We start from the raw sequence: 22,329 nt of genomic DNA on the forward strand, positions 1-22,329 counted from the left end.
GTGCTGCTGGTGTGTGCGTGCTTAGCTCCAGCGGCCGCGCGGTGTGGCTGACCGATGAAATGTCTATTGAGTAAACACGTGCCTGTGTTTGTGTGGGAAAACTGTGAACCCAGAACCTAGATTACTTGATAATTGAAACATGCTCTCTCTCTCTGCTCCCCTACCCTCTGCCTTTTCTCCTTGCCTCTTGCTTGTTTAAACCCCTTTGTATTGTTCTAATCTAAGAACACGTGCGCAATTTAATTTAAAAAAACCTTTCTCATTGTATAAATTTAACCCTGTTTATCCACACTAAATCAAATTAATTTTTACACCAAAAACAAGGATGACACAAACTTGGAGAATACTGTATATGCTAAGAAGGTTTTGCAGGCTTGCGGTGCACCGATTCCTCACTATAACACTTTATATGAGACTCTGGAGCATTGCTTGGAAGGATGAAAACAATTCTTCCAAAAATATATTTTCCCGGATTGGTTTTGTGTGATATCTCCCATAGGTGATCAGTTTGGGGGTTGAGGTCCATCATGATTCACACTATACCTTTCAATTCAACCTCATGGAAAACATCTACATTAACAATGTGTTTCCACAAAATGTCTCCAGATATTTTCCTTTTCAATTTGTCAACCCGTCTGTAAGCAATCCTAGGTGACAGGATGGAGGGGCTGTCCTACTGATTTCAAGCTGAGTAAACTGGCTGTCACTGCTCTACTCCCTTAGCCCCACACCATGCCTCTAATCCAGTGGAGAAGAGGAGATTTAGCTGGGTTTTTTTAACTACTTTGTCATGTCATCCTGGATTGAAAATGACCCCCAAAACGCGGAAGTGTGTGGGTGTGTGTGTGTGTGTGTGTAAACAAAAGGCATTTCCAGATTTATTCGCCCTAGCGTGGACCGTCCTTTAATCAATCGCTTCCTGCTGTGTGTGGATGAGAGTGTGAGCCACCCTTCTCTGACACGAGAAAGGGACACAGCGCTTACATGTGGTTACACGCTGTTTACGTTACCACATGTGGGGGCTGCATTCTGTGATTTCTCCCTTGTTTTTTAAGTTTCTACTGAAAACCACATGCAAAAACACATACATCAACTCCATTCAATTTCAATGGGGGCTGAAATATTACTGAGGTTAAAACACATTCAGCCTGAGGACATATGTGTGGTCTCTCCACCGCAGGGTTTTTTACTTGCTCAAAAAAGGCTTTAATAAATCTTGCTCACAGCTTGCTTAACACATTTTTCTTTTTCATCAAATCTCTACCTGAGTGACATACAGGGAAGATAGGAAAGGACTTTGAGGTAGGGATGTCACACTACCAGATATGTAATAGTGGAGACCAATATAAGTGAAATTCAATCGATTCTCGATACACAATTGGATACCAAAGTAAAAAAGGTATGTACTAGCGTTGGCCTTATGGCATTAGAGGCTAACGGTAGTAGCCAAGAGAAAAGCAGGCGTATGCTGCTCCCGTCAGTTCCGGAAGAATTGCTTCCCGGTACTTACTGAACTGTAGAAAAAAGTACTGTCACATTTTCAGAATTTAGGCACAGACTAGTATCGGTAATATCGTTTTCTCTTAACAATTCCTACTTCAAGGCCTTGCTTATGACTGTCGAGTGACTTAACCTTTTTTTACTGTTTTCGTATTTATTTAATTTAAGCGGGCGCTCGTTGTGTAGTGGTTAGAGTGCACACCACCCCATAGAGGCTCAGTTCTTGTCGCAGCAGACCCGGGTTCGAATCCCCATATCATCTCTGTCTCTCCAAAACTATCTTATAAAAGCAAAAACAATTTACGGCAATAACTAAAATAATAATATTTATTCTTTGCCTCTTTACAGATTGCACCTAGGGGAGCTGAATCACGCCCTGCTCCGCGTTACGAGGAAGTAGACCGCCAGTACCCCGCCGCCGCGCAGCCCAGGTAAGACCACCACTTGTGTTTTTTTCTCCCCCATCTAGAGGCAATGAAAGGGGGATAACTTCGCCACTCCCTCCCTTTGTGTCTCCCCTACACCACTCACACAACCACACGCGCTGCACAGACTTAATCCTCTTTGGAGCTTATAATTAAATCTGGAGTGTTTGCCTTGGGAGGGTCTACTCATCCCAGAAACCAAGAGTGTGTTGAGCTCTCAAGAGAGCAGGGGGGGGGGGGGGGGGCACAGGCAAGAAGAAGGATCACACGCACGCACGCAACTAGAATGGTTTTTGCGCTTATGACAAATGTATATAGCCTCTAGTGTGGGTTTATTGGAACTGCAAGGGGGGTTCTTTTTCTATTTGTTTAAAGGGGCCCAATTGTTAAATTAGGCACGTTTGACACACACACACACACACGCACATACACACACACACACACACACACACACACACACACACACACACACACCTCTTCTCTTTTCCTGCTAAGTGTTCCCCCAGCAGTGCCACATAGCCCACATACATATTTTCCAATCATACCAGAATATTGAGGAAAAAAGGAGAAGAGTCATTTCACGGGTTATTGGCCCCCCTGATATGACAGGCACCAGGGAGCACATAGGGCCAGGCCCAGGACCAGACACACACTGAGAATCTGGGAGAGAGATGGAGGGAAATGACCACAGCACAGGATGGGGAAACGGAGATTAGCCAACTGTATAGCTGCAAGAGACAACCCCAAATGGAGACAGACAGACAGACAGACACACAGACAGACAGCTATATAAATAATAATTGAATTGATTTGATTTCTCTGCAATACAATTGAAGCAAGAAATTCTTTGAAAAAAACTTCAATTTTATGCATTTTATTGCCAACATTTTTAAATTGGTTGTCGGACAAAACAAGAAATTGAAAGATGGCAACTTGGAGGAAATGATTGATGGACAATTTATCAAGGGAGAAGGACAGTCACTCCGTTCTTCCAGGTTTGTGAAATATGAATATATTTAGACTGTTGGTGAGTGAAGTTGAGCAGCAACATACTGTCAACCAATCAGTTTAGCAATGAAGTGCAGACATTAACATTGTCTTGACAAAAGTAATTATTTAAAAAGCATCAACAGATCAGTTGATTATGAATAGTAGGCCCCTTGCTGCATTTCCATTGTCATTCCAATGCTTATGTGAATTAATAAACCAAGGCTTTTATTAACACTAGCACCATTCCAGTGCCGGATGATAGATAACAAAAGGGAATGACAGCAGATTTTGGCTGACATATTGTACTATTATGACAGCTGAAAATGTGTTCTATTTAAATGATAAAGTAGAAGCCGCTATCATATTCTCTGGGCTTATTTGATGGGGGGAGAAGATAAGACAGGTTGAAGCAATGTTAATAACCTGGAGAGATGTTCCCATTGTTATTTAACTGTTGCTCAGCTCCGCTTTGAAGTATTTTTAGGCCCAAGGACCCGCAAGGGTAGCATCCGTTTGAAATGCATATGGTACAGTTAAAGAATGCTTCTGGGGACATTTTTGCCTCAGCAGAAGAGCAGAAAAGCAAGTGCAGGATTTCAAAGTAGCGTGTTTGTGTTCCTGTTTCTGATGTTTCTGTAAAGATAAACCCCTCCAAAAACTCCTCTGACCCCCCCCCCCCCCACACACACACACACACACACACACACACACAGCACAAATACAGAGGCGATAGGGAGGAGGTGGCGCAAATATATTCCGGGAATGTTTTTTCTTTTTTCATCTGCGGGGTGGAAAGAAAAAAACAGGAGAGAGCAGACACAGCAGTGAATTGAATGCATTTTTCAAAGTGGAGCTGAACTTTGTGCAAAAATCCCCCTGAGGGCCGCCATTATTGAAAGCCATTTCCTCTCAAAATGAGTGCGGCTCCACCATTGGCCTGGCTCTCATTAGCATACATTTGGCCTGCCTTTGTGTGGAGCCGGCTGGGGCTGCAGCTGGAGGGCTGGGATTGAAGGAAGGTGTGTGCGTGTGTGTGTGTGTGTGTGCGTGTGTGTGCACGCATGGAAGGTGAACAGGAGACGTAGCAAAAGCATATGGAGAGAGGTAAAAGTAAAAAGGATGGGGGGGATGAAAGGGAGGCAGAATCCAGGTGTTGCAAAAGACATTTCAATATTAAATCTTATATAGCTTTCTGTTGTGTTGCTACAGTAAGTATCAATCTGTCCATACATACACATTATAGCTCTCCTAATTTAAACCGCAAATATGATCTTCCAAATTTGTTGTTCATCCTTTTAAGTAATTTGGACTTTTTGGCTGCTTTAAAGGTGCTCCGAGGAACTTTCAGTCTGTGTTGTTATTCTTGCGGTAGTGGTTTTACTATGCCAGCTGTTGTTCCTGGGTGAGCGTACCCATGACAAAGGCATTAAGAAAAACTATACAAAGATAGAATTCTTTGCACTGATGGTCTCATTTGCTGTTATATGTAATCTATGATCATCACAAAAAAGAAATCGTTTAAAGTTCCTCGTAGCACCTTTAAGTTCCTACAGTATATTTCCCTTCTCTTCCAGTCAAACACAGAAACAGGACCTACTTTGGCCTTTTTCCTACTTACTTTTCCTAACCTTTCTCATCGCATTCCTGCAGCCCAAATTATGGGTTCATTATACTGAGATATCTGGACTGGCTATTCCCACCTCTCAAATCAAGGACTTTCTTTGAGCCCTGAAGCCAGGTAGTGATGGAAAGAAAGTGGAAGTGAGCCTTGGACACAGTGCTGGGGGGGGGGGGCAGAGCAAGACTGCAGCCAACAAGAGAGAGGATAAAGTCTGGGGAAAGAGGATTTGGACAGAGGGCCCTGTGGAAGTGTCCGCGTCCAGAGCTTTAGCCCCAGGGATGTTGATAGTACTATTTTGGCTCTCACCTCCCCTCTCGACTGGCCATTAACACTCAGCCTGCGGATAGTCTCCCTTGCTTGGGGGACACACATCCAATTCTCCGTGCACACATCGGGCCATATGGAGAATATTAACATCATTACCAATTCAAAGCAGGTCATGGGCGCGGTGACCCAGCCCCAGGTTATCCAATCAGAGCACCCCCTGACCAACTTCCCCCCAAGCTGATTGGATTAGAAGGGGACTAGGTTGGCGCGGCACCGTTTGCTGGCCGTGGCTGATAATTGGCTGATTAATGTGCAGTCAGTTGGCCGGTGAGTCAGACAGCACAGGGCTCGGACAATGGAGATGACCCATTGAGATAGACACACAGTGTTTGTGTGTAGAGTTGTAAAGTTTCATTTAGTTCCTCCTTGTAACCGAGATACAATGGTGGACCAGGTCAGTCCAGGTCCACATTATAACCCAGTCTATTGACTCTTCTTTAACTTTAGTTTCGTGATCCTCTGGAAAGTTTTTTTGGCCTGAATGCTGGTCGTCTTCCAATACAATTCCGTGAAGCTAGGTCTGTTGTGATGTTGTCATGATATTTGTATTTTGCTTGGGCCATGTTGTATGGCCCTTTTGAGAAATTTTTTGTGAATTTTGGCTATCATACATTTTGATTGATTGTTCTTTTGCTGTCGAAAAAGGCGAAGAGCTGGTTTGAGATGAGGCCCAGGCTGCGAGCCGGCCCCTCAAATTGCCTTTGTGCAAATGTGGGTACGTCAGCATGTTAGCATGGTCTCCTGAACACCACTGACATGTACATATTTTTCTTTAACAGTCAGCGATTCTAAGGAGCTTTTTCAGGTTCATAATGCAAAGAGTGATTGAATGCCTCCTTAGAAAACAGAGGGCAGCATCTATATTGTCCCTCAGCATGTTGAGTATCCTCCTGGTTATGTGTGGAAAGTGTCCTCTTAAGTACCCTCACCCGACCTTCATGAAAAGTACATTCACACACTTCCCAGACTTACAGACACTTGGCTTTCTCCACCACGTCTCGGCACATGAACCTTCTCACCCTTAGCTTCGTATGTCAGCTCAGGGCCCTAATTATTATTCCTTCTGCTGTATGTCCAGTTTTTTTCTAAGCAGTAGAATCAACAACTGAAACATTTCTTGGGCACTTCTTAAGATACCACTCTGTAAACGCTGCCATACTGAGAAACACAGACAGAGTTTTGTCGTGCTGATGCTTACTCAACTTTGTGTCAACTTGGCAATGGATTGAACATTAATTTCAATTAAAAAGTTATGCACTATAGCCTTTAATCAGCTTGACTGATTTTCTCAATCGGAAATAAGCTCCGAAAGGTTGACTCCGTGGGACGGTTTCATTTATTGCCGGAGGTAGGTTATTATTTGATCAGTAATATTGTTAGAGCCCGGTGTAGTCCGTAGCTCTCTCTGAATTTTGGATGGAGTTGCTCAAGGTCAGTGGAGAAATCATATTTGAGCTGCACTCGCCTGGTCTTTATTAAAACCCAATCTAGCCCCTGAACAGATTCATAAGTGATGGCCAGTTTCCCCCTACACCCGCTGCCGCCCATCTGTCCCAACAACTCACTTTCGAACTCCCCCAACTCAGTTAAGAGATATTGTCTTTGGAACTCATTTCATTTTCTCGGGTCCTAGGCTGTGGCTTCTAGGTTTTTTTTCAACACTTTTTCTGCGTTTGCTCCCTATAACAGCCAGGTAATCTCTTTTCTGGTTCCCTTCCGTGATTGGTTTAAAAAGGTGACCTGACCCCGCCCCTGTATATTTTATTGATAAATAAGCAACCCCAAGAGAATCCGAAGCAATGTGCAGATTGTTTTAGTTTGATTTGCCGGAGCTGGTGTCCTGAACCTTTTTCATACTTGTGGGGGACTCTTTTATGAAAGGCCATTGGTGTGCAAAAGGCAGCAATGTTTGGTCGAGCTTACAGTGTTTGTGCTCAGACACTTGAGAATATGATGGAATCAGCAGCAGTATAAAAATGGTAGGACTCACATACACAGCAAAAAGGCGCCACTGGCTTCCACCTGTTTAGAATAACTTCACCGCATTTTTCCCCCTGATTCCATCAATCCCTTTCGTCTTGATTTTTCTGGCCTGGCCCCGTCTGTTTCTACCTCTCTCTCACGTCTAGTTGTCTCTCTCTCTCTCTCTTTCTCTCTCTCTCTCTCTTTTCCCCTCCATCTTCATCCCTCTCTCCCACGGTCTCTGTGGGTCTGTGGATGTGGTGGGGAAAAAGGAATCATGGTATTATAAATAAAACAAAAGATATACACTTTGAGGCCTCCTGCGCTCCCCCCCTGAGCAATCGCTGAGAAATACAAAGACTTGTCATGTACGAGTCGGCGTGACACTCCATCCGCAAAATACGTACGGACAGGCGACATGCCGTGAATTCAAATGTTCTCTTTTGCACAGAATGGGAGTATAAGGTATGAGAGAGGACTTAGTTTGAACTGTGGAGAATCTTGAGTAATTGAATATGAGCAGTGGTTGGTGAGCCTTAAAAGAAAATCCCATCTGTTTCTGGCATTAACTGTTGCTTCACCGCTATCCCCAAACGCGTCTCTATTACATGATGCATGAAGTAAATCTGACCTTTGTCCTCCTTTAAAAAATGGCTGTGTGTACTTTCAGTCAAATTACATTTCTTTTGTTTCCTTGCGGTTATTGTAAATCAATCTGGAGCCATGGTGAAAATTCCTTACATGTATTGTAAAATCAAAAACAGAATATTGTATAAATGGTTATTGATGGTTGTCTAAAGGAATGACATCACTAAAAGGATGAATGAGTCATTAAATGTGAGCCAGTATGAGTTGCATGAGGGAGTAGTACCCCCTTCTGAGTTTACATACTGGGTTTGCCTCCATGGTGCCTCCCATCTCTCCACACCTCCTCATTTCTAACCCAAAGCTCCCACGATGCATTTGGGGACCCACCACTATATACCTGCCACTGATACTGTACACACACTTCTTTGTCATTGCTCTAGTGTATAGTATAGCAGAGAGTGTAAACACAGGCCCATTTAGATGAGGCGCATGCTTGTAGGTGAGAGCCAATTTCAACCATTTGTTGTTGACGTAGCCGGCTTTGATTAGCGGGTGCTGCCTTTTCGAGCGGCTAATGGTTTCCTACGCCGGGCCTGCTCTATGTCCATAGCACTCAGCTTTGTGTGTGTGTGTGTGTGTGTGTGTGTGTGTGTGTGTGTGTGTGTGTGTGTGTGTGTGTGTGTGTGTGTGTGTGTGTGTGTGTGTGTGTGTGTGTGTGCGTGCGTGCGTGCGTGCGTGCGTGCGTGCGTGCGTGCGTGCGTGCGTGCGTGCGTGCGTGCGTGCGTGCGTGCGTGCGTGCGTGCGTGCGTGCGTGCGTGCGTGCGTGCGTGCGTGCGTGCGTGCGTGCGTGCGTGGCTTTAGACAATTATATATTTGGAGAATCTGAAGGATGCACCAATACACCTAATGAATATGTCACTTCCCTAAGTATACTGTATGTACTTGTTGTGAATAAACCATTTTTACTGTAATTGATGGCCACACTCTCCCCAGAATAGAGCAAATGTTTTGGCTCATGCTACAACCCATCAATCTAGAATTTATGGACAGTGTTTTTTCTCTACCTAAAACTGGAGGCATTTCGAGCTACTGTTTCTCTTAACATAGCTTTCGTACCGCTTTGCAAATTATGACACATGAAACATTTTTACCCGGGAATCGTGCAGGCGGACATGCATATGAATGTCTGTGTGAGTGGTTGGCAGCGCGGGTTGCAGCAGCTGTTTGCTGTCGAGCAATTGATGTATTTTGAATGCAATGCGTTTTGGGTGAGCACATAACCTGTGTGCAGATGTGCCTAACATATGCATCTGTATGTTCCCTTCCGCTCTGCAAATCAGGACAGTAATACATTAAATGTGCAAATGTAATTTAAGGTAGCTCAAATTAAATTGTCTGAGCATGTGCACTGATTATCTATGTATAATGTATGTGTGAAATACACATACATCATTGAACTATAGACACAAGGCAGAGCAGGTAGGTAGAAAGAAGTAAAGAATAATAGACACAGTAGAATGTAATTGGCTGCCTCCAAAGCCCATTGTTTATTATGAGTTTATCTCCAACACTATAAAAAAAACCTGGACAGAGTTGGTCTGCTATCTAATTGAACAACTTTTACAAAGATGGTGACATTTAAGATGAAATGTATTTTCTGTGATCATCACTTACTAACTAACTAAACGGTAAGATTCAATTTGTACTGTGGAAGTGTTTCAAAATTTTGGGGCATATTTGTCTTCATATTTAATAATTGTGCAAAAAAGCTTTCCTGGCGTTTTCTGACCAACGATCTCTGAAATCAGAGCAGTTCTTTCTCTTTAGATTACAACGATTTTTTGCATAAAATATTGGGAAAACTCTTGCAAAGAAACTAATTGACCTTTATTATCTATCGTAGCTAAAGGTCGGCCTGGTGAAAGCTGTAAATAACACAAATGTCACCGCCGACACCAGGGTCCTGTGTGTTTTCTCCAAGTTTTTAATCACGCTCACCGTCTCGTGTGTTTGTGAGTGTGACAGAGACGCATTGGTTGTTTTCCAGCTGTTTAGGACCGGGGGGTATTTGGGGGACCAGGGTGGTGAGTGGTGGGGGGGTTTAATAAGGAATTGAAGGACTCTGTGTGTGTGTGTGTGTGTGTGTGTGTGTGGTTACTCATTTCCTCCTTCCGTTTCCTAGGGCAGGTGCAGGATAACCCCCCCCCCCCCCACACACACACACACACACTAACCCCCTATTCCCCATTCTAACCCACCATACACACATTCTTCACTGTCATAAGGCGGAAGCTATACGCCTAAATGGCAACACACACTCTCACACACACACTCACAGTCGCCAGATGGACATCATACACACCCCATACATTTTTATCTCCCACTACTGAGTATGTAATCATAAAGACATTCACAGGAATGTAAATATGAATGTGATATTCAGAGTGTCGTTTCTCACCACTCACACACACACACACACACACACACACACACACACACACACACACACACACACACACAGACACACACGCTGCTGATATGAAAGTGTGAGTCAGATGTATTACACGGCGTGTCATTACAGCTCTCCACTAGCGGCTGGTCCCTGTGGTTCACATCACACCCCGCTCTATATAGACCTCAGAGGATCTGTCTCTCTGCCTGTCTCCTGCTAAACACGGCGCATCTCTCTCTTCTCTCCCTCCCTCTCTCTCTCTCTCTCTCTCTCTATCTCTCTCTCTCTTTCCACCTCTCCCTTTTCCTCTTTTCTATTTGGGAAATGGCACAATTCAATAACATTTCCGCCTTCATGTCCCCAATGGGGTAATACATCTCCTCAAATGGAGGAAAGAAAAACATGTATGTAAAGAAATGACATAGTACATGCTTGGATGGAAGAAGTGCATTTGCTTGAAATAAATGTAGACAAATGGTTCACTTGTATTGCAAAAAAAACATGAAAACTGCCTTTGCACTTTGTAAAAGGCTATGATACCGCTTAGTCATCTCAAACCTTATCTGTGTCTACATTGCAGAAAAGATTAGCTTTATTAACAATCTACCAAACAAACAACCTACCAAGCATTTAGTCAAGTATGAGAAGTGTTTGACATTAATTCAGACCATAGACTGTATTTAAAATAAATCCAACCTATCTATTTGATTCAACATAGCTCATGCAAACATCTCATTTGCATAAGATCTTTTTAAATTCTTCATCATTTTTTATGTTGACGTTTTAAAGAATGCAATACAAAACTTGCCTGGCAGCCTGAATGAGAACACATCTACTGTTAGCATGTGTCACGTTGTCATAAGCTCTTTTCAGGCTAGATTACTGGCAGAGCTCCTTTTAACTGCCATTTACTCAGGGGAAAGAATCCACTGTGTTTGGCATGTTTTTTTGTTTATCAGCTCCAAAAGGAAATTTCCACCGTGTCCTCGGGAAACCGAAACACACACACACACAACCTGATGTCTCCCATGTATGTGAATAATTAAAGGGACCTGCTGCGATGCCTTTGTCTTTTTTCTCTTGTAGCTTTTTTTAGCAACAGTTAGCTTAAGACATTGTGTTCCACTCTGTGTGTTTGTAGTTCTTGCTCACGCTCATTTCTTCTTTCTTCCTCATACTCATATGGGACATGGCACAATATTGTACTGGTTGGAATAACTTTACACAATAGATTATAGTTTGACACATAAGACATACAAACACAACTATGCAGAGCTCGTTTTCCACTCAATTAAATCTTAACATTATGTTAAATTACTAATATCCTGGACCTCCAATGTGGTTTTAAAGACACAGAAAATATGAACACATTGACTACCGGGCTGAAAACCAACTGGGTGACCCGTGACGAGGAACTCCCTTTTGGGGTCACTGAGACCCGTGGACCCCCTAATCCCACAGCTGCTTTAGCCGAACCCACACATACACACACAAATGCATACTCTCATGGAGTTGCAGACGGACCGAAATATGTCAAAACTTCTCAACCGTTTTTGGCTTTTATACAATTATTTTACAATAATCTTAAATCTGCTATTCAGAGCTACTAGTCCTAGATTTACTAGGCCATGATCTGCCAGGGTTAAAAGGTCATCCAGACCTCTGTAGCATGACGCCACAAGCATTCATCCCACTTGATTAATCGCTTAGTCATCCAGAAGATAGAACAAATACTGTCTTTCAGGGGAGCTTGAACACCTAAACTGTTTATTTTTCCATACAAGCTCTGATGTCTGTGTGCCTTGTGTCAGTTCATTTAATTCCACCATGAACATTTTGCTAATGAATTGAAACAATTCAGTGATTGTAAAGCAAAGTCACCAGTAATAGTTGTTGTTTTATCCAGTAATTTTTTATGCACAGGATATGCTACAGTATATGTTGTCAAAAGGATAACTCCACATCCTTTCATTGAGAGGAGAGGAGAGGAGGAGGTATAGAGATGAAAGAGGCTTTTAAATAACATATTTAGAGGAGAGGACACAGAGGTGATGGACTGAAGGAGAGGAAGTTGAATATTCAAGTGGAAGAGGGGGCGAGTATACTGTATGGATAATGATGAAGTGAAAAAGTGGAAGTGGATGAGATTCCAGTCTGTGTGGGTGGCCCTGAGTCGCGGTAAGGGACCCAGGTGTTCCTCTTCTACCCTTCTATTACTCTATCATCCCTCTTTCTGTCTGTCTCTTTGCCTCCCCTGGTGGCCTTTACCATTTAATCTGGATTAATGAGGAAGTTGACCTTCTCTTTCTCTCTCTCTCTCTCTCTAGCTCTCTTTCACTCCTCCTGCCTCGCCAAGCTGAGCTTTACCCGGAGGAATCTTTTTTAGTTTTTTTACCCAGACAGAAAATCTTTCTACCTCTTAAGATTCGTCTGATTCTGTTCTTTTATTATTTGATCTTTTTATGTTTCCTCCCTCCACTTCCTCCTTTTTCTTCCTTATCTCAAAAGCCTTGGGAGGGGCATGTGTGTGTTGTGTGGGTGTATCTATGTGTGTGTGTGTGTGTGTGTGTGTGTGTGTGTGTGTGTGGGTGGGTGGGTGGGTGGGCGGGTGTGCGGCTCCGTCACTCCTGCTCTGCTGACTGACAAGGCAGCGCTGTTCATTCTTGGGACCACCTGTGTATCCTGTCCCAGTGCTCTTTTTGGGTGGTCAGTCCGCCCAGCCCAGAGTAAAAACACATTTACAACACACACACACACACACACACACACACACACACACACACACACACAGGGAAATGCACCTCAACACAGTCCATGAATATCCTCAAGGGAAGTCCGAATATGCATAGACACACACACAAACACACACACACACACACACAAATTGCGACCCTAATCTGCGGTGAGTGACTCATTCTAATTGGCCAGTCAACAGGTGCTGAGGCTCTTGACTCAAGAGACTGGACAGAGGAGACGGGCGGATACGATTGCAGGACAAGGGGAGAGGCTAAGCTCAAGGCTTCTGTATAATAACTACAGTGGGAGCCATTGTTGAAGGGTGGGAAGTAAATATCTAAATCTGTTTTTCGCCCACGTCCCCGTCGATGATTGATTTAGTACATTTGGGATTTGAACTGTAGGAAGTCATTGAAAGCTTTTAAGACGTCATGTAGATCCAACAATAGCACTTCTCATGCTTTTCAATGTCCAGGTGTGACTGTTGACTTCTTCTTGAGTTGTTATTATGTGTTGTTCAGTTGGGATTTCTTCGGTTTAATGCAATACAAAAAAAAAAAGTTTCCATAGTTTTGGAGTAAGGGATTAGATATGTCCTCATCCAGAAATGCATTGCACAAGTTTTAGCACATAAACAGTATCCAGTAGCTTGAAGCGTTGGGGTTAATTTCCCCTATCAAAGAAGACATAGGGAAGGATATTATTGCCGCCTTGTTAACCAAAATTCTCCCTTTGTGGGGCAAGAAAAATGTTGTCATTGGAATAAACGAAAACGGTTTGTATCCTTAGCTTATGTGTGAGCAAAGATTCTTGATGTCATGCCAAAAGTTGTCATTTATGATGTTGACATGGCTCCTGCCACCGGGTCGCCACTTTTTAAAAATAGGAAGAGTTTTCCCTTACAACTAGATTAAGACGTGACTTTTAGATTTGCTTACTCGCTACCACTTGGACACTGGTGCAGTGGAAACAGTACATAAGATGGAAAACATTTTGAATAGGTCCCGTGAAAGGTGAGCAGCCCTCCCTCTTTTTCTTTGCTCCTCTCTTTATCTTCCACTCTCTCTCCCGTCCCGCGTGTCGCCTTACCCAAGGGTTTAGCCCCTAATCACCCAGAGCTAGTGGGAGGGAACCGGAGACTTCCAGCTGGCTGCCTCGTTACTGCGCGGCCCCCCTGGGACACACACACACTCACATGCATTCCTACACACACAAGCTAAACACACACACACACACACACACACAACCTCATATATGCTTACCAAGGCATTTGCTGTTATCTCCTGGCATCTCTCCATCCACGTCCCCCACCACCACCACTCGATCCTGCCAAGGCCACGTAAACTGAATAACAGAGGGAGGCTCACCGCAACAGAGGGCCAAATAGCTGCCACTTCGAAACCAGTTTAAACTAGTGATAAATATTGTCTTCCTCTGTGCGCTTAATGTGTGTGTGATCATTGTGTATCTTTGCTAATGCTGTCAAACATGCCGGCTCCAGATTAAAGGTCACCTATAATAGCAAAAGGAACTTTCAACATTAACATGGGTCTCGCGAGAGACTCCCAAAGTATAAGAACACAACAAACTGAAAACAACCCTTGTGTTCCAAAATCCAGTCCGTCCGTCCCCCCCATTACCAGCCTAACTTAACACTACCTCCACCTGTGATAACCCCACCCCTAGATACCCCCGTTAGATTCAACTGTCAGTTAAATTCTAGGCCAATCAAAGCAGACTGATGCTTTTGGGAAGGTGGGGCTTAAATAAACAGGCTCATGAATGGAGCGTTTCAGACAGAGGCTGAAAAGAGGAGAAATAGAGGTTTTAGAGGGTTTCTAGTAAAAAACCCAAATCCCAATTTTGAATCTGAAAATCTGCATAATATGTGCCCTTTAACAACTTACTTCCTAAATTCTTGTTTTGTCTCTCTTTCAGGAGGGATCCATATGATTACCCCACCCACTCCAGAGCCATGCGGGAGAGAGAGCCAGCCCCTTACCCGGGCGGCCAGCAGGTACCCACCACCCCACGCTACCACCCCTCTTCCCCCCGCGGAGCTCCACAGCAGCAGCACCGTGCAGCTGTGAGGCAGGACATCCCGCCTTCGCCCAGCGCCGGCCGCAGCAGAGAGCACCATCACTATGAGGCTGTAGGGGGGAGAGGGGAGGGCTACAGGCAGGCTAGCCCCGGTCGCTACGCTAGCCCCGAAAGGAACAAAGGCCCATCCACCAACAGGGAACGTTATGCTAGCCCCGAGCGCTATGACAGACAGCCCGATCCAAGACGCAAGAACCCCTTGATAAACGCCGTGTGAAAAGATAAAGGTAGTAGGAGCCTAGTCCAGATTGGTGTGAAACCTAATATCAGCTTTCACATATATGCTTGCCAATGTGGATAAGTGAGATTTGGGCCCCATATTAATAATCTGTGATAGCAATAAGTGACAAGCTGGGAGGCTAAAATTAGTCTTATTTTCAGCAGCATCTGGTCATAACTGTCTCCACAGGCCAAGACAGATTTTAACAAGCAATAAGCACTTACATGTGCGTACATATCTTTATATATATAAATATGCTATTGCAACTGCTTGTGTATATTTGCCAATGTTTATAACAACAGGATCTATATATTGACATAGGTTTTATAATGTAGAATTGAAATGAAATGAAGGGCAATTAAAGTTTTTACACAGATTAATTTAAACTTAATATATGGTGTATAGAATCGACTCTATTCCAGCAAACTGGGCATGATGGCAGTGCTGACTTGCCTTTTAGTGAGCTGATCAAAAAACTAAAGGAAATAAAGAGGGGATCACCTTGACCATTTGAAAACCGCTAGAAACGAAAGACACAGGAAGTGTGCAGTCGACAAACAGGAAACAGGAAGTAGCCCCCCCTTCAAAGTGTCTTTTTGTCCTTGATGTTTTGTCGCTGGGACTTCCTTTGCATCCTGGACACTCCTACACACAATTTTTTTAGTGCATTTTTGCCTTTGATTATTTGGTTATGAAGGTGGCCAATATATATATGTACTGTACATTTTTGGTGAACGTATAAATGCAATCTAAATTAGATTATTTGTGATATTTCTGTGGTGTGTCTTAATAAAAATGTATGAATCTTGATCCGCACACAAAGCAACAGACTATAAAAGTAAGCTGTTTTAACTCTCATTAAGGGCATAATAATAATAATGTAACATTTTCTCCATTAACACATCATCGGTAAAAGTCACTGCACTGAAAACTGTCGACGGTAAATTGATTTCAAACATACTGTCAAATAAATGCGTGATTTTTGTTTTTATACAAATATTTTGCATTAAATATTTTTGAAATCCTCTCTCTCTCTCTCTCTCTCTCTTACCAAAGTCATTTCAATCTCATTTCTCTTTCACTTGACCAATTAGGCAGACAGTGCATATTTAAAATATTCAAACTGTGACAACACCCTGAGTCATCACTTTAATTAAACTCATTACACTATTCAGCTTAATTTCGTCTGAGCGCAATCTCTGGATAAATGTGCCCCCGTGCGATGACTGATAAGGAGTAGCCAGCGCGTTCTGATAATGACTAAATCATCTTCGACAATTAGAGTCAGGGAAATCTCCACTAGAAAAATGATTACGGACCTCAATTTGCTCTCAGAAATAAAGATGGCACTGATTGGCCAAAATTAGACTTGAAATGGGGAATAATTAGAGTGTGGAGAAGAGCTTTTTTCTATCAGTTACTGTTTAATTAGCGCCAAGGCCAACCAGGGCCCGGGCCTCTGGTGAATCCGTCTGGTCTCAACATTGCTTTGACCCTCTCCTTGTCTGAGCTGAAATAAACCTTCCAATCCCAGCCACTGCAAATCCTTTTTATTTATGGAACCAATTTCATGCAAATGGATTTGTTCCCAGTGCAGAATCAGAACACACATTAGCGATCCCAACTTAGTTCAGATGAATCACTAAAGCTATCTGGGGGGGCGTAACAGCAATAAACAAACGCTTATTATAACACTATTTTCTATTCGGGAAAAAGTATCAAAACAGCACAACACAAGAATAGATGCAAGCTGAAAAAACAAAGAGGAAACAACACCTCAGTAGCTGTCTGCTGACCATCCTGTGATGAAAAAAAACAGCCCAAACTTTTACTGCTAAAACCTTTACTGTGATCACGAGGACATGTAATCCTGTGTTTTTCCCATCAGCATAATATTTACTGCATTTTGCTCGCTAGCCTCTACAGTCTAGACAAAGATTTCAATCAGGCTTCACACTCTTAAAGAGGGTTTTGCACGTGTTAGCTCACTAACAGTCACATGGACCGTGGCATTTTACCATTATAAAAGTCATGGTCATAGCGTTATGCCATGGTAACCCAGTTGCAAGGTCGGAAACACACTGATACATTTGACCAAAACAAATTGATGTAGGGATGCCAATTATAGCAATATTGGAAGTGTTCTCTTAATTTTGTGTAACTGTATATAGGTATGTATGTAGGTCCACTTGAACACTGAAGAGACACAAAGAGACGAGCTACAAAATAAAAAATACTAAACTCTAACCATTCAAGATTAAAAGTACAGTCCGTAAACTCTGACAATTAACTATGGTGTGGAAACATTTCCCCTCCTCTCATTCTCACTGAGGTCTAAAACAACTTACAGCACTTAAAGCTGCCTTTCACTGGCCGTCTGACTGTACTTTAAAGGATATGTATGCCGTAAACAGCCCTCCGTCAAGTGCTTGTGGTCAGCCAGCTGCCAAAGACAATAAACAACAGCGAATATCGGAGAATTAATTAGGTCCATTAAACAAAAGCTTTAGAATCACTGTCGGGGAGGTATTTGGCCGTAACACACGTCTCATTGAAATTACCGATCCATCCACAAGTTACTGTTTGTGTGTGTGTGTCTGTGTGTGTGTGTGTGTGTGTGTGTGTGTCTTGTGAGTGTCTGCCTTTTTGTTCATGGTCATGGACCAGGTCCTAGTAACGGCCCTGTTGCTACACCGACAGACATATTTCCGCGCCTTTACGGACTCTTCGTTTTAAAAGGAGTTCTCCACGCCCATTAGGGTGACCTTTTGATTTCAAGGGAAGACCATACCCTTCCTTAGGAGCCACTTGTCTGTCTTCTACATCTACATCCTCCTTTTGTTCAAAATCCTTGACGAATATGACGAGTTAAGAATAAATTTGACAACTCATAAGCCATTTATTCTTATTGCAGTTCCTGAAACTTGAAGAACAAGAGGGAAAAAAATTGCAGGAGCACACACCCTGTTCCAATCCCCCAGTGGCTGTGGGAGAATTTCCCTGGTTATGTTCCCTTATAGCTTTAGCCATTCTGCCGGCGCGCCCCTGTCTAACACCTTAGCTTGTTAGCATGTGTCAATCAAAAAGAGAGACTGGGCTCTGGGGAGGGCAAGAAGTGGAGAGCTGGAACCGTTATCTCTCCCACACAACCTCCCCCCAAAAAAATAATAAAATGGAAGAGCTCGGAGGGAGATGTAGTAGAAGACTTAGGGACGTGTATACTGTAGATAGTGTGTATGGAGGTATCACAGTGACCTCGGCCTTGGCTTGACCCCGCCCCCCACATCCTCTTCATTAAAGGCACATTCCACTGTATCAGCCCGCCGTCCTTTACGTCCTTCACCTGCCCGCCATTCGTTTCAATTCAGCCCCTCGTTAAAGGCATCACCGACTCAGAATGGTAGAGTAGTGGAAAAGCTATGGGCCGAGCAGAGCTTCTCATTTAATTATACAGTTCATTAGAAAGCCAGCCGCCGAGCTCCCTCCCCTCCCAGGTCTTAGACAGGCCATGGGAATACGGCTGGTGGCTAATGTGCAGTCTAAACGGCCTGAGTATGGAGATTGGCAGTAGTTATGGATTACCGTTACCCGTTAGCCTGCCCTTCACCTCCCCGCCCCTCACTCATCCGCTTTTATGTCTTTGCAGTGTAGCCGTTTGATACAGTATCACTCAAAGTTGGAGGGGGCGCTTCTGTGAGTCAGCTGTGTTTGTTTGATATTGTTCATGAGCTGTGAAATTGAATTTCCACACTCGGGCTGTGATATTGGAAATAATTTCATATCCTGTGTGCAATATTCTTGCTTGGTTTCACCGTGCGCTGTGTTTAAGACATTCATTTTTAACTTAATGTCTTTTTCTTCTTCTTCTAGTCCATGCAGCAACACTGTTAATTCCCACATATATTTACCCTTTGAGAGCAGTGCCCACACAACCCCAGCCACACGCCGCCACCATCTTTTTTTATTTGATTTTATTATACCAACCGTCACCATGGAAACGCGGCCACAGCTCCTGGCACTTGGCAGCCCCTCTCTCTCTTTCTCTCTTTCTCTCTCTCTCTCTCTCTCTCTCTTCCAGAGCTGATGACATCGTCGTGGCAACAATGAAAGGTCGGTATATACCGTTTATGATGAAACACAGGACGTTTTTCGTTTTCTTTCTTTTGCGCACAGCTCCTGAAAACTGAAGAAAAATCCATCAATATTTGAACCAACACTTAGTCCCACGTGTTGTCTCGCAGCTGGAATAATATCTGCATTACATTCAGTGTTCACAGTGGCTCCACTTCAGTGTGGTGGTGGGACTGCTTGTGTCCCTCCAAATCCCATTACAGCTTTCTCTAACTCTGTCACAATTAAAAGCACCTGTACAAGCTGCTGTGCACGCTGCTCCACTGCTAACCCCAACAGCCAGAGCGCTGCGGTTCACTGAGTTGCGCCGTGGCCAACAACAGCTGAAGTCCGTGACCCCTGGACCCCATCCATCAGGCTTTCAGCACCAGCCCCTGGCCTCTTGACACACACCAAAAACTATAGCCAGGGAATGGAATACACGCCACAGGGAAATGCATCAATGTCAGGCAGACACTGGGACCATATAAAATTATTTGCAGGGCACTTGACAATGCGTAGACTACAGCTCACCAATTTGTGTCTACATGCAAGTCGGCATACCCCCCCCCGCTCCACCCCCCTGCTGTGGCTGTGCATTTGAGTGAGTATAAAGTTCTACATGTTTGCGGAGTTGTGTCATCCACACAATCATATATCCTTGTACATGAAGTTCTTATTTAAACACATACTTTCCCAGATACTTTATTTGCATTGCTCTGCCCGCCTCGCGCACACACACACACACAAACACACACACACAGACACACACACGCACACGTTAACCAATAAGTGTGTGGTAGGCTCAGCTGACTGCTTGGCAGCCGCCGCGATATTGGCGCCCTTCTACTTCAGATGCCAGGTGTTTTGCTTGGCACCCAGGGGTGGTGGCTGGGGGTGAGCTTGTGTCATGGGTTTTGGGTTGCTGGAAAAGGATGGGGCAATAGGTCGGGTGTCCCTGTTAGCCCGGGACACTTTGGACAAGACTTCAGCAACCGAACCGGGTCCCAAGAGGAATTGGAGACCGCTCGCTTTCGGTACGAGCTGGACATTTTGGGGTGTGAGTGTGTTTCTTGACACGCTATCTCAGGTGATATCCCAAAAACACACCACTTCTAAATCTTCAGTAAAGCCTGTTTAACTGACGAATAAGGACTTCAAAACGTGATATTCAAGACAAAAATACACAAGTCCAGATGGAGACATTTTTCTTACAAAGCTGATTCTTCTATCGTTGGAGGAGATAGATTTCATACCAAGAGCCAACTTGTAGAAAATGTATGCAAAATGCTAAAAGAAAAAAAATCTTATCTCATGCATAGAAAAAAATAACCTCTATATAGTCCAGTCAAACTTGGGACTTGGAGACATTTTGAAAGTGTTGTTGTGGTTATAAAATTAGCACTGTCAAAATGTCAAAGGTGCTGCACAGAGAGCTGGCTGGGGCTTCGTTTTCACCCCGCGGAGTGCTTATCCATCTTCTCATCTAATGCATATTTTTCCAGACCAGAGTGTTGGTCTTGATTTTTTCTCAAATCACATGTGCGCTCCATAACCACTAGTAGCCTTAATGTTCATTTGTGCATTGAGACGCTCATTCCGATGTGGATTACAGATAAGGGGCTTGAAGACAAAGTGGAGCCCCTTCATTGGAAAGTGGCCGCGGCAGCCAGCAGTGTAATCCATCCACACATTCCTTCCAGAGAATTCCAAACAGCCCCCACTGAAACTGAGCGGCGGAAGACCGGGCCTGAGTACATTAGAATCCCCCCTCCCCTCCCTTGCTTAGGCTCTCTGCTTTCTATCTTTAAAAAATAATAATAATACACACACAATGTAGCTTAGAGTGTTTCACACACACACACTCTCCCTACCTCCTACCACCAGCTTCATTAGTGCTAAGAAATGTCCTGCTCGTTAAGGCTAGGCAATTAGCCACTAATTGAGAAAGCTCTCTGCTGCAGTGAAGACGAACTTGCTTTTTTTCCCTTTCCTGCCTACTACCCACAAGCGTGTGTGTGCATCCAGAACCACTTCAGTACCATCTGGATTCAACCTCTGGGTAAATTTTCTTGAGGGCGATTGTTTCACTATTATTATTATATATGGAGCTGCAGCCTAAGGTAGCTAGCAAAAAGGAGCCTTTAATGTTTTTTTCTATAATGCAATACTCTTTTTTTATATAGCATGGAAGAACTTCTGGTGCATGAAAAGAAAAAGAAAACACCTGACGCTTAATTTTTTCTTTGCATAATTATTTATTCTAAGTGTTTTGCAGTTTTTTGCAGAGACAGTTTAGAGCGTCTTGTGCGGGAGTCGTGTCATGAGCTGCACAAAGTTAAAGGCCATTAATAGGTGAGTCTTACTGAGTCATTTCTTACTGCGCCTTACCCTTCATTATGCTTCATCTCCAGACATAAACAGGCAAACCACCACCAACACACTTTCTCACACACACACACACACACACACACACACACACACACACACACACACACACACACACACACACAGGTTACCAACTGCCTGCCCTTCTCACTCCGCAGCTTGACTTTCCATCCCTCCGTAGTCTCTCTTTTTGTCTCCGCCACACTCCTCCGTCTCCTCTTTCCATTCTGTCACCCCCCCCCCTTCCCCCTCTCCCCCCGTCCCCCACAATTCTTTGCAGTCCACAGATAAGCTTCTATGATAGGGAGGAAATGAGAGTGACACACCAATGGGCACGCACGCACGCACAGCCTGCCAAAAATCTTTCACAAGCTACTTTAGATTTAAGAAAAAACTCCTCTGCAGATGAGGCTAATAAAACTACAAACATGCAGAGATTTTGTTTTTTTATGTTTAATTTGAAGCATTTACATTTCCTGGTGTTTTCCTACAGGCCCCCCCCCCCCCCCACACACACACACACACACACACACACACACACACCCATCCAGGTGCACTTGTGTGACCCTGTCCTGGATTTTAAAATACACATTCCCTGGCACTCGTCGCGCAAACGTCGCCTTGAGTGATTCGCAATCTTTCCCCCAACAAACCATAAAAGCAATGATGGTTCCAGCCAGAGTTCAGTAAGAAAAACACACACACACACACACACAGGCTTGCTCTCTCTCTCTCTCTCTCTCTCTCTCTCTCTCTCTCTCTCTCTCTCCTTGGACCCGCTCACATCACGGACTTCCCCTGTAAACACCAGAGATATGTGACCTGCCCCGCGCCGAACCCAAACCTCAGCGAGAGTGTGTTTTTATAACGCCTTATCTCAGCCCACCCCACTTCAGAGGGAGAGAGAGGG

General features: G+C 43.9%; 1 protein-coding gene across 1 annotated transcript in view; it reads left to right on the forward strand.

Moving 5' to 3' along the window:
• Positions 1–15,448, forward strand: part of pard3ba (par-3 family cell polarity regulator beta a) — a 148,726-nt gene extending 133,278 nt beyond the window's left edge. The window contains exons 23-24 of the mRNA XM_080052855.1: positions 1,849–1,931; positions 14,540–15,448. Coding sequence (XP_079908981.1) covers positions 1,849–1,931; positions 14,540–14,918 — 462 coding nt within the window. The 3' untranslated portion in view covers positions 14,919–15,448. The remainder of the gene's footprint in view (positions 1–1,848; positions 1,932–14,539) is intronic.
• Positions 15,449–22,329: the final 6,881 nt, after the last annotated feature.

The sequence above is a fragment of the Ammodytes marinus genome (genome assembly GCF_949987685.1).
Source record: "Ammodytes marinus genome assembly, chromosome: 24".
In the NCBI taxonomy this organism is placed as follows: Eukaryota; Metazoa; Chordata; class Actinopteri; order Uranoscopiformes; family Ammodytidae; genus Ammodytes; species Ammodytes marinus.